At 37.3% G+C, this 19,378-nt stretch overlaps 1 protein-coding gene across 2 annotated transcripts in view; it reads right to left on the bottom strand.

Annotated features, from left to right (window-relative positions):
• The window catches only part of URM1 (ubiquitin related modifier 1), a 37,593-nt gene that overhangs the window by 3,387 nt on the left and 14,828 nt on the right, over nt 1-19,378 (bottom strand). Inside the window, exon 5 of one of the 2 annotated variants that reach the window (XM_072431463.1) lies at nt 13,348-16,946. The exons of the other annotated variant lie outside the window; for it this stretch is intronic. Coding sequence (XP_072287564.1) covers nt 16,878-16,946 — 69 coding nt within the window. The 3' untranslated portion in view covers nt 13,348-16,877. Of the gene's footprint in view, nt 1-13,347; nt 16,947-19,378 lie in introns of those variants that run through there. 2 annotated transcript variants of the gene reach the window in all.

Genomic DNA, 19,378 nt, shown 5'->3' with positions numbered 1-19,378 from the left:
AGCGACTGTGCAGTTCTAAAGATTTAGGTAAATTGCAAAACTATAACCTTTGTATTTGGGGAGTATCATAGAACAAAATTCTTCTCACCAAACCCAGTAGAATGAATGTTATGTGTTAAATTTGAGTAATTTAGAACAAATAGTTCTGAGTTGAATTTGTAGTTTGTCCTACTGTTGTCCAACCCTGCCTTACAGTAACCTCCAGCCATCTATGGAACAATCACAGACACATCATTATGTGATTCACCAAAGACTCACATCAAAAATTTAAGATTAAAGTTAATGTAAAGCCAAAATTTTTTTTTTGGGGGGGGGGGGGTTTGGGTAGCGTTAGGAAGGGTTAGGACTCCTGTGAAGATTTTGTTAATGTCTGAGTTACCTATTAGTCCAGTTGACCACTAGCTGTGATACAGACAATGATAGGAAATCCAACATTTTTGAGTTAACACAGGAACCAAAGGGAAACTTTCCAGTGAGTAAACCTGATCTTGTGCCAACTGTCTGAGTGGAGATATCCCCCTGCTTCAGAGAGATCACTTACTTTCTGCTGTATGCCTGGGACAAGTAGAAAGAATAATCCTAATGTGACATTTCTCAGGCGCAATTAAGAAGACAAAGAACCAAGTCTCCAAAAAATTGAATCAGAGCTTCTTGCAAATGGTTTTGCTTTTGCACTGTTTTATTAAGCCAACCTGATTTTGTTTTGTACAGCTCCCCCAGCATCATTTCACAATGCAGGGCTTAGTATATGAACAATGCCTACCCAGAGCATTTATCAATAGGCAAAAAAACATATGGGTCATGAACTTTCTTGAACTTTACAGGCCTGATACATCAATTGGTGGTCTTTATTGACCACTGGGCAAGTCAGATGGGTTCCCTGTTATCGGAACAGAATGTGTCATTGCACAATCGCTTCGACAAAATGGCCATGAGTTCCAAGATGGAACGCATCCTCCATCTACAACTGTGCTTGGCCAGGTATTCGCACCAGTTCGTTAATATTTATACAACATGGAGGAAACTATCGATTTGACAGTGAGAACAGGTTAGCCAAGCCGTGTGGTCCATAATGCATTTTCAATTCCCCCGGTAGTGAAGGGGTTTGGCTCTATAACACAGGTTGAGCAGGGCCAGATAAAAAGAGAAAAGAGAAATAAATTTGCAAAACAAGGAAGTCAATCCATCAATTTCTCAAATAATGAGAACAAGAGAGATAAAATGTCCCCTCTTTTGCACAGCCTTTAAGAAGGGAGAACAGAGCAAGCATAATTCTGTGAGAAAAAAATGGCCCATTTAAGATCATAGAACAGTGGTTGTCTTGGGTAGAAAAATAGCAAAACCACAATTTATGTACAAAAAGGATGACTCAGCGATAGCTGGCTACATTGAAAGCATTTTTTTATTATTGTTTTTTTGTATATATAACAATTTTTTTATAAATGAACTGCAAAGTCCTTTTATAGAGCAGTACACTCAGCAGTAATACTGTAATCCAAACGTCTATGTTTAACATCTTGTTTCTCTTGATTTATTACCTTTATTAGCCCTAGCTTGAAACTATGGGTTTTGCATTTTTTCTCTTTTTCTCTGTACATTCAGGTAGAGATAGATAGATGCCATAAATTCACAAATCTCCTTAAAAAATCAACATACAATAAAGCACCATAACCCGGATCAACCAATAAGATTTCACCTTGCAATGGTGGAGCAAAGAAACTTGTATTCTAATTGGTTGCCATAAGTAACTGCATGTGAACACTGCCCTGTGCCAGTCAAAGTAAGCTTTTTTTATTCCTTAAGAGTCTGCTCTAATATTGGCAAGTAAGTTACTACAACTGTTGAAATGCGATTTGATATTGGTTGTTATGGGTTACCACCCACTATATTGCCTATAAAATGGCACTGCCTTCTTCTATTGCATAATAGCGTAAATATTAGGCAAGACCAAACTTGGTTTCTTTTTTTACTACAAGGGACCACCACCTGCTGTTAGAACATCAGCCTGCTAAAAAAGGAGCCTTGCCAATACAGCGCATGCCCTGGCCCTAATGCAAGTCCTTCTGGCAGCCAACCAGTTAACTAGATGCTATTTTTATTGACTTAACCATTTCAGCATCTTCCCTTAGTAAATTCCTCCAGTAGCTTTGCAATTCCCAATTCCAACGGAGAATTGCACTGCTTAGGATCAATGTATTACATATAAAGGACATGGGAGGTGGTAAAAAAAAAAGCAAGTGGAGGTGTGTGCCTGTGTGTGTGTGTGTGTGTGGGGGGGGGGGGGGGGTCTTGGGTTAAGATTTACCATTTTTTTTTTATTTTGGGAGGGTGTAGTGCGGGTTGGAGGGGAGATGTCTTTAAGAGGTGTCAGGCTTCAGATTGCAGCTGCTGCTTCTGTGCTATGGAGACAGTAAAGATTCATTACTCTAAAAACACAATGACCATTTATCATCCTGTGGTGTTATTCAAATTCAGTACCAACTGAAGGCCTGCCCTATTCTTCTCTATCCCTCCTCTGCAACACTCTCATTGTTGTGTGACTGAAGTAAAAAAGCCTTCAAGGACCCAACAAAGCATCAGTGACATCCAGCCAAGCTCTGGATGATGTCTCCAGAGCTGAAGGAACACACTGCCCTACAGCACACTTCTGAATTTTCCATTTCTCTACGTTTCTTTTTTTTCCCCTCTATAATCGAGTGGATGGACAAACATGGAGACCGAAGAAAACAAGCCACCAGCTAAGTATTCCTTGGGGTGGACCTTCGAAAGAGACATCCGGCCACCCTTGCCTGCTTCCAGTAACCTGGTGTGGATCTGCAGTCTTTGGAAACACTTCTCCTTCAAATTCTCAAGGGTAACAGGTGCAATAACCAAACATCAGTACCATTTGTCCATACGTCTTGCTCATCCATCCTTCCTGGGCCAGCAGACCATTGCTATAAATATCTTTCTCCATGTTCCAAATAAATCCAAAATTTAGTTTTAAGTGAAAAGGCTTGAAAAAGGGAAATCTTTATTCAATGTATATCTTTCATTTTTAATCTACTAATTTAACACAGAAAATTATACAATTTTTTCCACTTTTTTGCTATTCATTCTCACTTTTAGTTTTTTTATTTTTATTTTGTAGGCAATCAGACAATATTATGTGTTTACAATTCTGTACACTGTATGTTGTGTCATTGTGAAGATTTTTCCTAATGCAATTGAAATGTTCTCTGCAAAATAAAATTCACATAATCTAAGATGGTGGGGGAGAATTGGTGAGAAAAAGGGTGTCCCAGAAAGTGCCCCTGGAGGGTTGGGTGAGAAGTGCTGTGGTTTGTGCAGGTCTTTGGTGCCAGTTCCTTCTTGCTGCATTCATATTTCATTTTGCAATCAAGATCTGGAGATCTGAGGGAGGTGAAGCAGAAAGGGACAAAAATCCAGAGACATGCTCTAGACAGAAAGAGATAGATTGGAAATCTTATGCAATACTTAAAGATTACCAATGTATCAAGAAAAAAAGTATTTTATGGAAAAGGTGAATATTTAATTCTAGCTTTATTTAAAAAAAAATGTTAGACTTACTTTAGTACATATTTTCTCTAAAAGAGTTAAATACCAGATAGATATATCTGTTTTGAATGGGCAGCAGTTTTGTGTTGGTGTTTTATAGCAGTCATGGGGTAAAAGAGCCAAACGCAAGCAATAATTAGGTTGTGTATAGGGATCATGCTGTTTGTGTACACTGCCCAGGTTGTGGTATGATGGAGGGGACACGGTAGGGGTGACCATGCTAGCTGGGGGAGCCCCTCAGTAGGGGGAGGTGAGGGAAGATCAAAGAACTGCGGACACAGCTGCACACACGAGGTTCTCGCTACTGATTGTCCAAACGCAATTCTTGTTCCAATGGAGATTACCAGCCAAGAATTGTGTCTGGACATCTGTGGCTAGAGCTCTAGAACTTCAGGACCAGCGCTGTTTGGATGCAACTTATTTAAAATATATTTCTTATTAATAGTGTGATAAATTATGCTATATATTTTATTTTTGTTGTGTGCATTAAATATTACATTATTTTTTTCTCCATATTTATAAATTAATCTATATAAACATTTTTTTCCTTAGGATATTACATACAATTGTTCTTTTGCTTTTGTTGTTTTTTACTCATTATACTTGTCCTTCATGCTCCCAAAGCCAATTAACTCCATGCAGGAAAAAATTTAAAGGATGTAGCTGTAAGCAAATAATTTAGCCAGAGCTCCAATAAATGTAAAGATAAAAAGATCAAACACAAATAAAGAATTATAATTCTGTAATATAGTATATAGTGTTTTCTTTCAAGATTTGGAGTTTTGAAAGTTTAAGATTATGTAATGTTTTAGAGTTACATTTTTTGGTTACTATATATATAAGAATTGTGCCCTGTCTGGTTAAATAACAGACCCAAAAAACTTTATTTTAATGATGTGAGAGAGAGAGACAGAGAGAGTGAAAATTAAAGTAAATAAAATGTGACATTTACAATTATTTTCTGGAAAAGGGCAGTGAGGTAATCCACTTTGTGATTTTATGTCCTGCCACAGTGTAGGACCAATCATTCTGCATTAAATTTGTCGTATTGTAATGGTTGATGGGAACATTTTCTTTTTTTAAAACTCTGCTTAGAATCTATGAACAGAGTTTTAACAGGGAGCTGTGTGCAAAAAGCCAAACACTGGTGCTGAAAGGGATGAAAGTATTAACTTCAAGCTTAAGTTTATTAAACAAATGCTCCCATTGACCTGCTGAGACAGCAGGCAAAAAACCATCAAGCATGTACTAAAATTTATATATTTTGTATACAGCTTTTTTAAAGATCAGGAAAAAATCTACATTGTTTAGTACCAATTTAAATTTGTGTACAAAATATTTTTACCTCCATGTTACAGGTAAAGCATAGTGGCCTTATTAGCTAATAAGATCATTTAACTAGTAATACCCCATGGAATTAAAAAATAGTTGAATACTTGAAAGTCAGATGTGCTTACATTTGCATACATAGATATCCATACATCTATAACTGATTTAATTAATAAGAAGGGTTGTCTATGGTTTTTCTGCTTTTAACCATTTCCTTATTTTTGCCTATGACCTTGTTTTGTTGATTATCAAATCAACCAATGTCATATGTTATACCATTATGTCTGCATACCTATATATAAATTATCTAGGTATAGACAACAGTATTACATATATACACACACATCTCCTCCATACATTGATGTAACTAAATATACATCATCAACAACTATCAATTAAATAATAAATATGTCATATGTACAAATGCACATTTTGATTTAATTCTCAATATTTATCATTTATTCTGAAACCTTAAAAGTTCTCAAGGTTTCTTCTATATGAGGTCAGTGATTCATCACCACTTCTGTATAAAATATTATAGTACATAACAAAATATGGCGCAAACAAGCAGTGGTGTATACTGCATTCAGCCAGTGAAGAATGATGTCACTCTTGTTTGGATTGTACCTCAGTGTGACATACTTATAGACCGTAGAATTGTTTCTGTGCCATATTGTGTAATTTTAGGCCATAATAATTCCATGTACACAAAAAACCTATTATTACTGCATTAGTTCAGCACGGGTCTTTCGCTAAAATTACTATACTAAATCACCAGAGATGCAATCCTATAGCACTGTGTACTTCCATGATTGCTGATTAATTTCTTACCATCACATACCACAAAGGAGCAAATATCACCATCCCCTTTTACACAATACATACTGCAAAATCTCAGTACCAATCCTACACAAACATTATGATAATGCTTCCACACAACACATACTCATTTCACAGTGTTGCCTTCTCTTCATTGCTGTACTATTCCTCTATTTTTAATTTACTCAATATCACTGATCCATGCTACAATTTTCATCTCTTCAACATTACTGTACCCAACCACCATTTATATCCCTCCACATTACTACACAGACTTTTTATTTTCATTTCCTTAGAATTACTGCACCTTTAAATAGTCACCCAACACTAATTTGTATACCTTTAAATATCATGGCACAGCTAATTGTAACTCCTTGGCATCACTGCACAGAATCCACCATTCATACTCCTCTACAAGCTACACCTAACCACCAATCATCTACATATGTACATCACTTTATAGCCACCATTTGTATCCTCTACCTTTTTCTGCATGGCACCCTCATCTTTATTGCCTTAATATGTCTGCGCTGTTCCATTACATTTTGATTCTTTAAATTTACTGCACAGAACCACCATTTACATCCCCTTAGCATCACCTTTATATTGCCTTGGCATCACTGCCCAGAATCACCATTAACTTTTCTACACACAAGTACCATAAATGTCCCCTCAATATCACTACACTATCACCATTTTGGTTCCTTCAGTTTTCCTGCATTGTACCCTTTTTTATCATCCTAATCTTAGTCTGCAATGTTATAAAAAACAGTTTATGAAAATTACCACACAGAACCACCTTTACAATTCCCTCAGCATCACTATACTAAACTATGTTTTTTAACCCCTCAGTATCACTTCACAGAACCACCGCTGGTATCAATGCACAGAGCCACATTTTATTTTTCCACAACATTATTACATTGACACTCCATTGTAACTCCCATTAGCTTCACATAACCACTGTTTGTATTGTGTCAGCTTCACTGCACAGTACCACCATTTTTATCATCATATTATGTCTCCAACAGTTGTTAATTTCTCAACATCACCCCACCATACCCCCATCTACTCTACATTCATGCCCTGTTATGTAAATGTTCTATTATTCATTTTATGTGGTACTTCAGGAATCAGAATTACTGCAAGGTTACTCCAGTTTGACACCTAGCAATCTCTGCAACATTCTACCATTTTCTACTTCATAATCACTTCTACATTAGGCCATTTTACCCCCTTTCATGTTTGTGGAGTTCCATTTTAACGTTTCTCGACCACATTTCACAAGATACCTCCTATTCCTTACTTACTCAAACAGAGGTCGTCACCATAATTCACAGTATTGTTCCATTTTTATGATCATCATTACACTACTCCACTATTATTACTGTGACATCTGTGTGCCGTTGTAATATTTCATCACATCGTCCTCGGTGTGCTGTTCCACAATTTTATCACATCGTCCTCAGTGTGCTGCTCCACAATTTTAACATATCGTTTCCAGTTTGCTGTTCTACCATTTCATCACATCGTCCTCAATTTGCTGTTCTACCATTTCATCACATTGTCCTCGCTGTGTTGTTTTACCATTTTCTCACATCATCCTCAGTTTGCCAATCCACCATTTTTTCCCATCATTAGCACTGCACCATTCTACCGTTTTCCCACAATATCATCACTGCACCATTCCACCATTTTACCACATTAATATCAATAGACCATGGTGCCTTTTTACCTCATCACTGACATACCAAAACACAAATTTACAACTTTACAATCCGTCCACCATTTTACAAGGTCAGGATTATTACTCTCCCTTATTACTTCACCATTGATATACCGTTCCACCATTTTACAAACTCGTCATCTCTGCACTGTTCCACCATCAATAACATCCTGTCAAATCTGCATCACCTTACCGTAGCCATCGACCAGCATTGCACCACTGTATATCTCACTTTCTTGCACCTTTGTTTGATCAATCATGTTCTGTCTGTTGTTATTGTAAATGTCAAAGCATACACATTTTATAAACCTGCACCTTTTTAACATCCTTTACAGCAGACAGTGTGATGCTGTAACACAGGGAACATAAACTGCAACACTGATTTTGCTCCAACATGCTCTAAGCAGCCAATAATGTCAATCATTTACCTTACAAATACATAATATCCATCAAGACTGCATAAAAAAACTAAAGATGACATTGTTATACACACATCAGAGTGATTTTCTCTAACACATGGATATGTAGTAATGCTACTTTCATAGTATGCAAATAAAAACCTCAGACACATGCTATCAGCTACCAACCTCCTGCACCGATATTACTTTCTACATCATGCACTAATACATCATCACAATTTTCTGTGTGAAGACAAAAACGTCTTCTTTTCATTTTTTAGTCAAGCTAGCAACAATAAACTCACAATCAGACTACACTATGCAACTTCCCTACCCCCAAACCTATTTTGGTCCAGAAATAGGCCTCATTTATCAAGGTGATGAATCAATATTGCTGGTGTTTCCTTAACCTCCTGAGCCGTTCATTGCTGCCCAGTTTTACATGTCTGAAAGCGGTACATTGTTTTTCATGAAAATTTATTTTACGGCATAATATATTAGTATGAGTATATTAAAGTCTGAAACACAAAATCATGTCAAAATAATAAATTGAATAAATACAAATAGATTTGAATTTCAAGCCCTGCCCAAATGGAACGTCTGCATGCACCGACGTCACCAGGAACTCTCGGTGACTCATTGGGTGCAGAGAACGCCAGCCGGAGGAAGAAAGAAGACGCGAAGAGCGATGGAGGACGCCGGTGGATCAGGTAAGCGCTTTATTTACTATTGTTTTCCATAAGTTTACCTACCCCGAGTGTGACTCGGGGTTACCACTTCCAGCATCTCTTTTGTACCCCGAGTGACACTTGGGGTTACCTCTGGGGAGGTTGATTATGATTGGTTGCTAAAAGCAAAACAAAATTTATAATAAACCCCTTAAATAAAAACAAGGTGCAACAATTTCCCATCAATTTAGTCTCTTTCCTTGTTGTTTCCTTATGCCAAATATTATTAAAAAAAAACAAACATACAGATTCCCTGTAGGCATGAAAATCTAAGGGATTTATTTCCTTGAAGTTTGAGATTTCATTAAATTCCTAATCAACATTTTGGCAAAATGCAATAAGTCAATGTGGAGCGTGCAATAAATTTTGTTTTGGTGAACTTTATGGATGCATTGGCTGTTTATTGCGCATGAGGGCTACAGAAGTTCCTATAAGCTAGCCTGGCTAAAAATGGCAAATCACTGGCCTCAATATTGTATTTTTTTTCACAGAAAAGATAAAACAGATTGCAAAAGAGAGTTTGTGCTCAAACAAAATTTGTCACCTAAAAATTAGTCATTTTGTGACAAAATCAATTTAGCTAAAAATCACACTTCCCATCTCCAGTTCTAAGAATAACATTACATTGTAATATTCTTTTTTTTTAAGATAAAAAAAGGATAGGGAAGTATTAGAACCTTGGTCTGACTTTGTGCCTGAAGACACAATTTAACCTTTTGTTACATTGTTTGGATAAATGTTACTAAAACAGAAATAGAGTACAAAGCCTTTATTTTAGAGTTGTCACCAAACAAGATATAGGTGTATAGTCATGTAAAATATAAGTACACCTTATAGAAGTTGAGGGTTTTTACATAAAGTTGAGGGCTATACATAATTACCAATAACGCAGATTTCCCCTTTGTAAAAAAGTATAACCCTACATTTACCACCACTTCAAAATGTATGGAATTAGGGACATGTGTTCCTGATTAGGTGCCAACAGTAACAACCACCTTGGAGAGAATGCTTGTAGAACCTTATTTATGTCTCAAAAATTGGGTCTGGTGGTCCCTTTGATATTGATGAGTGTGGCATCATCATGCAGATATTACAAGGCCCTCAGAAAGAATCGAATAACTTATTTAAACAGTTGAGTTCAATCATTCCACTGAAAAATAATCAACAAAGGGTGTAGATCCGCAATTAAATGCCAATTTTACCAGAAATTGTCAGCCTAGCAATTTTTAAGCTAAAAGCTGACTTTTTGAAGTCTCCAAATCTCCAGGTAACTCTTGAAACAATTGTTTTATTAAAGTGCATACATCTACTTTAGGAAAGAAATTATACCAAATAAAAATGGATGGGAGGTATGCTGAGAAAAGCCTTTGCCATGCAACAATACCAGGGCAAGACTTACAATTTACCAACAGTTACAGTCTTCAGTTTGTTCAGTATGTTTACTGTAGTCTCAGTCACATCAGACACAAGCATGCAGATAACAGTTTGACAATCAATTGAACACCTGAAATGTACCTGGTTGTTTGCGCCTGGTTGATGTTCTGATCTTCTGTTTGTAACGCCTTCTGAATCCCTGAACCAGAATGAGTGGTACAGTTAGGTGTGTTCACTTCTCTTCTTGGTCCAAATCACACTAAAACGTGGGACGAAGACAGAAAAAAATATCCTTCCCTACTCTACCCACAATTAAAATATATTTTAAAAATACTTTTAAATCTCTTGTAAATCTCAATGTACTAGTATTGAGTATGCGTAACAATGTATATAATTAACATTCTTTACATAACTTAGTTTTAATAGGATGAATAAGGAACTCCTCATGGTTAGAACCTACCTAGGTCTTTTTGTCGTTCCACTGGGAAGATTTTGTCACGTCCTTTTCCTGTAAGGGAAATTTCCCCTTGGACAAAAGTCACAGAACACACATCATGTTCCCGCTACAAATATACTCTTCTGGATTAGGATTTCCAATAGGGCACTGACAAACCTCCAAAACAAATAGGGAATTTATTCAGCAGCGTCAGTAATTCTAACACTTCACTCTATCTATTGGTAGAAATCTCAGCATACTGCTAAGCTGCACCTTTGTTAGAATGTGGAGGCTGTGATCCCCCTGAAAAGGTCTGATATTGCCTGCTGAGTCAAACATAAATCTCTCCAACCAGCAAAACACCCACTGCCTGAGCAACTCCAGCTCCTACACAGCAGAAAGAGTGCCAAATCTCTGCAAAGAGGCCACTGCTTCAACTCAGGGGGCAAGGGTCTTACTCTACAGTATGCTGGCCGGGGACAGTTTTTGTATATTTACAAAAAATGTGATTACTGCTAGTAGTAGTCCGAATGTCTACTGTAACTCCCCCCACACCCAAGGGGGAACCTGCTTGATATGCACAACAAAGTCAATGCTTTTAGGGGCCTTTCCACAAAAAGGTCTTGTAAGTGTTGTATAAAACTAAAGCAAAAGATTAGGGTGTCACCCATAATAATGTTTTCTCACTGGCTGGCTGGCTGACTATATATATATATATATTTTCTTCCTTTACCCAGCAAAGACAACTCTATGCAAATAATTTTTTTTTTTTAAATGTAAAATATCCACAAAACCATTTATTGTTTGCACAGGGACTGATACAGGTAACAACAAAAATTCACTGTCAGATAATATTTTTTTTGCAGTCTGCCTGGGGAAATTTTTTTCCATATCTTGTCATGTAACTGTGTAAAACAAATCATTCAAATGAACAGAACCAATACACTCCATCTATTACCTATATTTAGGACAGTAAAGCAGACGTACTGTGAGATATTATGTTAAGTACAATTGCTTGCCTGGTTGATGTTTTGATCTTCTGCTTGTAACACCTTCTGAATCCCTGAACCAAAATGAGTGGTACAGTTCAGGTGTTCAATTGATTGTCAAACCATTATCTGCATGCTTGTGTCTGATGTGACTGAAACCAAATGTTCAGTTTTACATCCAGGCAATTAACATTTGTTACAATGAGTTCAGCAATGGGAGCTTTGATAATCACTCCCTATAGGTTCATTTTGAAAATAAACATATTGCTAATAAATTTACAGAACTAACATTAAAACCTGAATATGCCCTACTGTCTCTGCTAGGGAATAAAACACAAAACCCTCTCCCCTTAACTGTATTCGAATACTGCTGTTTGAGAAACCCAAAATCAGCAGGGCTCGTTTCACTCCTGTATGCACTGTTGGTTAAGACAGGGGCTCGAAAAACCACCTTATGTGGAGAAATGGGATGTAGATTTCGGTGCTACTCTGTCCCCAGAGCAATGGAGTTAGATTTGGCTTTGCCGTGGCTAAATACTCTACTAATGTAATAGCACAAGAAAACACAAATGAAATTATGTTTCAATGGTATGCACCTGAAAAGACAGCCAAGTTCATTCTGAGAGGTTCCTCGAATTGTTTCAGGGGTTGTCATACTGTTGGCACCATTCAGCATATATGGTGCGACTGCCCTCTGGTAAAGCGCCTTTGGATACGGGTTTATAACTATTTAAGAACGATACTACAAATACTGTTACAAAAAAACCCTACAGGCTCACCTGCACAACCTAATACTGAAATCCGCGGACATATGCACAAGTAAGTTTCTTTTGTATTTTTAGCACCTAGGCAAGTGATAGCTATGGCGTGAAGGAGATCCACTCTGAATTTTGAAGCAGTCCTGTCCAGGGTCACAAGATACCATGATCGTGTAGAGGATGACTTCTATTGCGGGTGGTTCTGTTAACAAATTTTTTAAGATATGGACTCCATAGCAAGACAATTATAGTAAACTAGATCTTGATGCTAAGCTGTTGTTTATGATATTCAGATCTATCGAATGCAGTCCTGATTTTTTGTGAATCCAATAGACCACAGTCCCTTACTTTTGTTTAATCCGTTTTTTCTTCTCGTTATTGGTTTAATATGTTTATACTAAAGTTGCTAACAAATATGCTTAAGATCTAGTTATAGTATGTGTTCTTTTTTCTCTGGTTAAAGACTACATGATTATTTTCTTTGCCTTGCCTTTTTTTGTTTCTATGTTGTAATATCTCGAAAAATTTAAATAAAAATTTATTGAACTAAAAACCTAAATATATGCCCTTGGTTTCAGTAAAGAAAAGTGAGGTCTTCTACCTGGTAATGCTGTTTGGCGGTGTCGGACTCACGCTACATGCCTTTCCTGTGGAAGCTGTAGTGATTTGGTGAAACCATGCACCAATTCCATGCAAGGGGCAGAGTTGACACCTTCCAATACCTAACGGCAAAACACCCAAAACATAGTTTGTGGTACACTAAGCATGCCATGGCGTGGTTGAACATGTTGAGTGTTGTAATGCAATGTTGATTGGAAGCCTGTGTGAAAGTTAAGTACCAAAAGAAGCACAATTAGGAAACAGAGTCAAAGTGCTGTCAACCTGTCACAGGAAGTGCCCAAACATGAACCTTCATAGCATAACATAAATTACATTAATATTTTACATTATACATTTGTCCCTGCTCTGTCACTTTGAAATGATTTATTATTATTTGTGTCATGTTTTTATATAGCACTGACATACTGTTCAGCACTTTTCAATGTACCATTGACATCCATCTTGGCTCCATTTTTAGTACTAATATATAACTATAATAAATCTAAGCACGCACATTGCTATCTAACACACACACACATATTTACAGTAAATACATATGAATGCTGAAAAATATTTTAAATATAATATTAAATGTGCAAAAACAACCTTGTTGGAAAATACAGGTGAAAGGATCCTTCTTCTATATAATACTTTATTTCTCTGTTTAAATATATATATAAATATATATACACACACACATAAATACATACATATAAATATATAGTGTAACAAATTACAGTTCACTTTACGGTCAGATCTGCTTTATGGCAAATACTGTAGAAAATACTATCAACATGGTGCTAAAGCGCTTCAATAATAAAATAAAATGAATAAAAAAGAATTTTCTGCTTGACTACATTTAAAAAGTATGGAGCACAATGTAAAAGGGTAGATTTGGTAATGCCTGAGTGAAACACTTCACCTTTAGTAAAAGATAAGTATATGGTAAGGAAGCCACCGAAATCCAACACATTCAGATCTGTCTTCTTGCCAGCTAACATGGCGCTGATCTCCAGTGTAGATAGCGCTTTAAGGAAAATGTAATACGACTTAAAGGAATTTATCAAGATCACCATATTTCAAAGCGGCCAGACATTGATAAATGACCTTCAGGTGTAAAAATGCCTCTGTAAGCAGTAATTTAACAGCAAAAAGCACAGAGGTTCCTTTCCCTTTTTTTAATACGCGTGCAGCAAGAAAAAGGGTGGATTGTAGTCACAATGTAAATAAAAGCTTGTAATATTGAAGCTGAATTTTGGTGTGCACTGGCTTTCTAGGAACTATGAAAGGGTCTTCATGTACAAGAACATTATACTGAAAAGCCATTTATAACGTAATTGGATAGAAGATTTTATGGTACTTCTGGTTTACTGCATAGAAAAAATCTGGTCATATTACATTTACTATTCACAAATCAACACATTACAGATTTGGAGGTTTGGATGTCTTTTTTATTAAAATAATAAAAAAAAAAATGAACCTTATAGATTCTTTGAACCACAGGACAAGTTACCTACCTATTCATTTTTAGCATATAGTCAGTTAGGCTGGAGTCATACTTCACTGCAGTAGCAGCACTGCAGTGTGCTGCTATTTATGTCATATGGTGCATTAAAAGAAGTGCAGATGCATATTTGGTAGGTTGCCTTAACACATAGGCATCAACTAACCAAAATGTATGCATGGGCCTTAAAGGGTCACTGATAATTTTTCTGGGATTCCAGGGGACTGAGAGGGCTCATTACTTGGGCTGCATCATTCTACATCGATCTAAATATCTTAAACACTGCCACCATTTTTAGGCTTTAGCCTTGCTGCATCTCTATAAAGCTTCTTTTTGTGAGTGTGGCCCCAGTTCTGCAGAGATAATTGGACAGCAGTTCAAGAAGGCAGAGCCATGAAGGCCGCACGCTATCGAGAGACAGTGCAGCCATTCAAAAAGATGCTAGTCGAGGAGGGGGGAGGTTTGCTAGGGTAAAGGCCATCCAAAGATTTGCTAGGGAGCTCATATCTAGTTATACCCTGGTTGGGCTTTACATTTCATAGTTTTGATCATCTAAAGATAGGTGAGTTATCAGATGGTAACCTGCAGCCAGAGAAGGATATACAATCATATTGTGGACATAGTCTACTTAATATCCCACTGATAATTTTCTAACCTGTTTATGTGCTACTGTTTTCAATATGTGTGTGTCATTGTTCAGACGATTCTAATTATTAAATGGTATGTACTGAAGGATTGGTTTTAGGTCCTACAGTGCACAAATTGCTGGCACTCTATATATATGAAACCCAATACATTTTAATGGCTCATAAATTACCTGACCACCAAACAAAGCTACTTAATAATCGATTACATGATGTATTCCTGCACAATATAGCAAAATTCTACAAATTAAAAACAGCCCTATTAAAATCAATATAACATTTACATTTTATGTTAACTCCTGCAAAATATATTAAAGCTTCAGAACTGCTCCTTTACCCCTGTTGTTGATAATGAATCACCTTTCTCTCATGGTTACTGCAGGAAAAATGTCAAGCAATGGAGACCTTTTCACCAGTTTCAAGAGAGCCTTTTACAACCATGTTACAGCAAAGATTGCAGCAGTGAAGCAGGATGAGTGGAGGGACTGAAATGAGCAGGGTGAGTGGGCAGCCAAACAGAATGGAGGAGGGGACTATCTCAGACCACTTAATGAATTACCCTCATGAAAATGAGCAAGATCCTTGCAGGGGTGACCAGCATACCACATCACGGCTATGAGGAAATAAATCAAAACTCAACCTGACGTTTCTTTATATTTTTCCAGTAAATCAAGGTACTGCATCATGTAATTTTTTTTGCTATTCCAGAGGTCTGAGAGAAAAGCCCTGCTACAAGAGCGAAACGCGTTGTGCTGCATGTCACAAGAGCATTGTTGTGCTCTTGTGGTACCTTGATGGCAAGTCTTAATTCATTAGACTAGGAATCCATCTCCCTTTGTATGAGGAGAAAAGAAACATGTCACAAATGGAATTATTTCAACTGGTGCTTTTATCTGCTTTAAGACAATATGGAGGTATTTATTTATATGTGTACAATGCTCTTTAAACTGTCATTCAACTAGAAGAAAATATAAATAGGTAGTGGCAATCATATTAGGCATCATATAAAATGTGATTGCAAAAGGAAGGGGCTGTGTACAGCAGAGAATCATACATCTTCCCATCAATATCCCAAGCTGTAAGGTCAAAAGGGCATAAAAAGGGTAAAACATTGTCATTTAAATTTATTTACAATCTTTTATTTTAATATGCAGCATTGATTAAAATGGTGAATTGAGTACTTGTTCAATTACTTAATTTTATCAGGCGACAATGGTCTCTAATTTATACTCTTGTGCTATCACCCCATCACATGCACTAGCGACTATAAGCCGATGGATATTGTATAGGCATGTTCTGCCACAGTCAGGATTAGGAAGGCTGCACTGGGCAATCAAATGCAGCTATTGCTAAAAGGCAAGTAGAGAGGAAGTGGCTGCAGTAAGGCATCAGATAAGCAACACTGGCAAGGAAAAAAGGGGCAATGGTATTTTCTATCCAGTTAAGGTTTACATCCACTTTTGTAGTTATAACTAACAGGTTTAGGTTATTGCTATACTTTTTATCAGCCCTGGGAGAACTTATGTGAGCACCCGTCAGTGTTGTATTTCAGTCTGGAGACCAACCCACCTGTTTTTGTCAGGCTTTTATGTCAATTTTATTCACTTGAAAGATAAGGAAGCTGATTGGTTATCATTAATTTCGTTCTTTTAATTTGAAACATGTTAATGTAATGCAATATATTCTTAAAAGCACAAAAAAGGCAATTGGTCCAAAATGACTTCAGACCATGTCACGTGAGGATGCAATATCGGTTCATTGTGTATATAAACAGCTAATTTAAACTGGTAACAAAACATTTTATTAGGGATACCTAGGTGTAATAACTGACACATGGTAAAAGACCGCCAATAAATAGGATGCCCGAGACGTCACCAAAAGGATGGCTCTGAACTAATAACACAGCAGCTGCTATGTAGACATACCCGCCACTGGAAGCAAATAAAGACACAACAAAAATCCCCTCCCAACTTGGAACATCATGATTGGTTTAAAGCAAATCAAAAGGTCTTCATTATCCTCCATGTAATGTGGAGATAAATACAATGTTGTCTTGGTCTTGCAGTTTGTAATCCAACTCACCCTGCAGAGAGAATGACCTATATATGAGGGTTATATAAGAAGAGAAAACAGCAATAGCATTGCAAGCATCCACATATAACCGTGCAGGGTTCTTGATTTATTATCCCGATATTTTGAATCTTGCAGTTAGGTCAGAGTTCAGATTGGCCAATCCTCTCCTTCACCAGAAAACATACCTACATTTCTGGTCTAGTACCTGGCAACATTTAGGGAAAATAAAGTAGCATTTTTCCCCAGGAAAGGTTTCTCATCTACTCTGTAACTCTATGTAAACACCAAAAGGACTCCTTACATGGCTTTTAACTACATAGCCACTAAAAATACCCTGTTTTGAAGCAAAAAAACTGTGTGAGAATCATCTGCTGGAAAACGTGGTTACTTGACTCATGCAAAATATAGCAAATACTGATAGCAAAACATTTAAAAAAGTTCAGCCAGTCACTGCCCAGGTACTGCCATAGGTAATGGCTACTTCCATCATAGCCTTCTCATGTAGAATATTATCTAGTATTTATATAGAACCAATATATTATGAAACATTTTACAAAGTCTATTCTCATGTCACTAGCTGTTCCTCAAAGGGGAGACACTCTAATGTCCTTACCATTGTTATATGTCTTTAACAGTCTAAGGACAAATTTGTGGGGAAGCCAATTAACCTAACTGCAAGTTTTTGGAATGTGTGAGGAAAACAGAGTACCGACGGGGAAACCCAAGCAAACACGAAGAGTCAAAGTCAATGAAGACCTGCAAAGTCAATGCAGATAGCGTTTTGGATGAGATTCAAACCTGGGACCCAGTGCTGCAACGGCAAGAGTGCTAACCGTGGAGCCAACCATGCTGCCCATGTATGAGTTTAGCTGTGGGAAGTAATTCAGGAGAGAAGACCCCTTTTTGATTCAACACAAAAATGTCTAAAGAAGTAATTTCCTTTTTAAAAAAAGTAAAACATCCCTACAGACCAGCGGTCACAAACCGGTGGTCTGCAAGAAAGTTTTGGGGGTTCGCGGCTCTGGTCGGTGCATCCCCGAGCGGGGTCAGGAGAAGGACCCCGCTGGGGGGATGCACAGGCCAGAGCCGCGGACCACGTACCCCGAGCAGTTCCCAGGTTCAGGGGGGTGGGTTGGCTGTGTCCCTCACACAACCCGCCCACTCTCTCATTGCAAGCTCAGATCTGGGATGGGAGAGTGGGCGGGGTTATGTCATAATCACATCACTCTGGGGGCGGTTCCCCCTTTGAGTGACACCTGACTCCCCGTGCATGCGCGGTTGGGAGCTGGTGAATTTAGTGGTCCGCGGACCTGAAAAGGTTGATGACCGCTGCTATAGACTTCAACTTTATTGTTATTCTTTCTTTCCTATAAGGTAGTAAATACAATGAAAGTGCCCTCAGGCCTCCATACCTATTTTTTCATCTTTATCATAATCCAGTTCCCAAAAACAAGGGGCTGGGGTATGCAAACTTTGACTTTTGCAGGGAGAACGATTTTTGCAAACACCAGACTGTTTACATAGAAGTACCCTGTGTTTTGGCTTAGACACTCACAAAGACACTTGCAGGCTCCTGAGGTTAATATTATATATTACATTATATTATATTATATATATACATTTTAATATGAGGAATGATTATTTTTTCTTTTACATAATCACAACAAAATTAGTGCTGCCACTAGTTGCTGACATTTTAAAGAAATGTGGTTTGGACTGTCATTCCTTTCCTTGTTTTACCTGGTAAGTGTTAACTTCACAAATGAAGTAAATGAAAAAGAAGCTTTAGAGGCCTATACAACAATGATTTTGTTAATGTGGGTTGTTTTCAGGGGGAGTGAAAGCCTCATTGTGTTGTCTTCCTATGTGGCTCACAATGTAAAGTCAATGGGAGGCCTTTATGCCCTTGACATACACTGTAAACCATAGGAAGGAGCATGAGCTTGTACTTGCCCGCCTCTTGCAAAGCTGCATTTGAATAAGGGAATGCCCTCCTGTACAAAATACTTACAGGGAAAATTATTGCAATTATTTTTTTAAATAAAATGCAAGATCTTCTTAAAGACTTTGATGACTAAATTAGTTTGTATAAGTAACATTGGGCTACAAACTGCTCAGGGTGAAAGAGCTGATTCCTAACATCAACAGGAAGGTAATTTTTTATTTGCTTAAAATGAATACATAAACATTATTTTTTGGTAGGCTGATCAGTTTTAGTTGACACTGATCATAATAGCTAAGGTTGATGGGCTGTTAGTAGCAGTCACCTGGTTACTTTTATCAGAATAAAATGAATGTCTGAACCATATATCTTTTCAGAGACAGGAAAAAGAGATGACAGGTTCACTTGAAACTGCTAAGCACACTCAATAACATACTACCAGATCCAAACACTTAGAAGGTCTAATTAAGCATGATATAGTTCTTTGGGACATCAACAAA

Source organism: Pyxicephalus adspersus, chromosome Z, assembly GCF_032062135.1.
Source record: "Pyxicephalus adspersus chromosome Z, UCB_Pads_2.0, whole genome shotgun sequence".
In the NCBI taxonomy this organism is placed as follows: Eukaryota; Metazoa; Chordata; class Amphibia; order Anura; family Pyxicephalidae; genus Pyxicephalus; species Pyxicephalus adspersus.
Note: the sequence above shows the minus strand (reverse complement) of the source record. Positions and strands in the feature narration are given on the sequence as shown.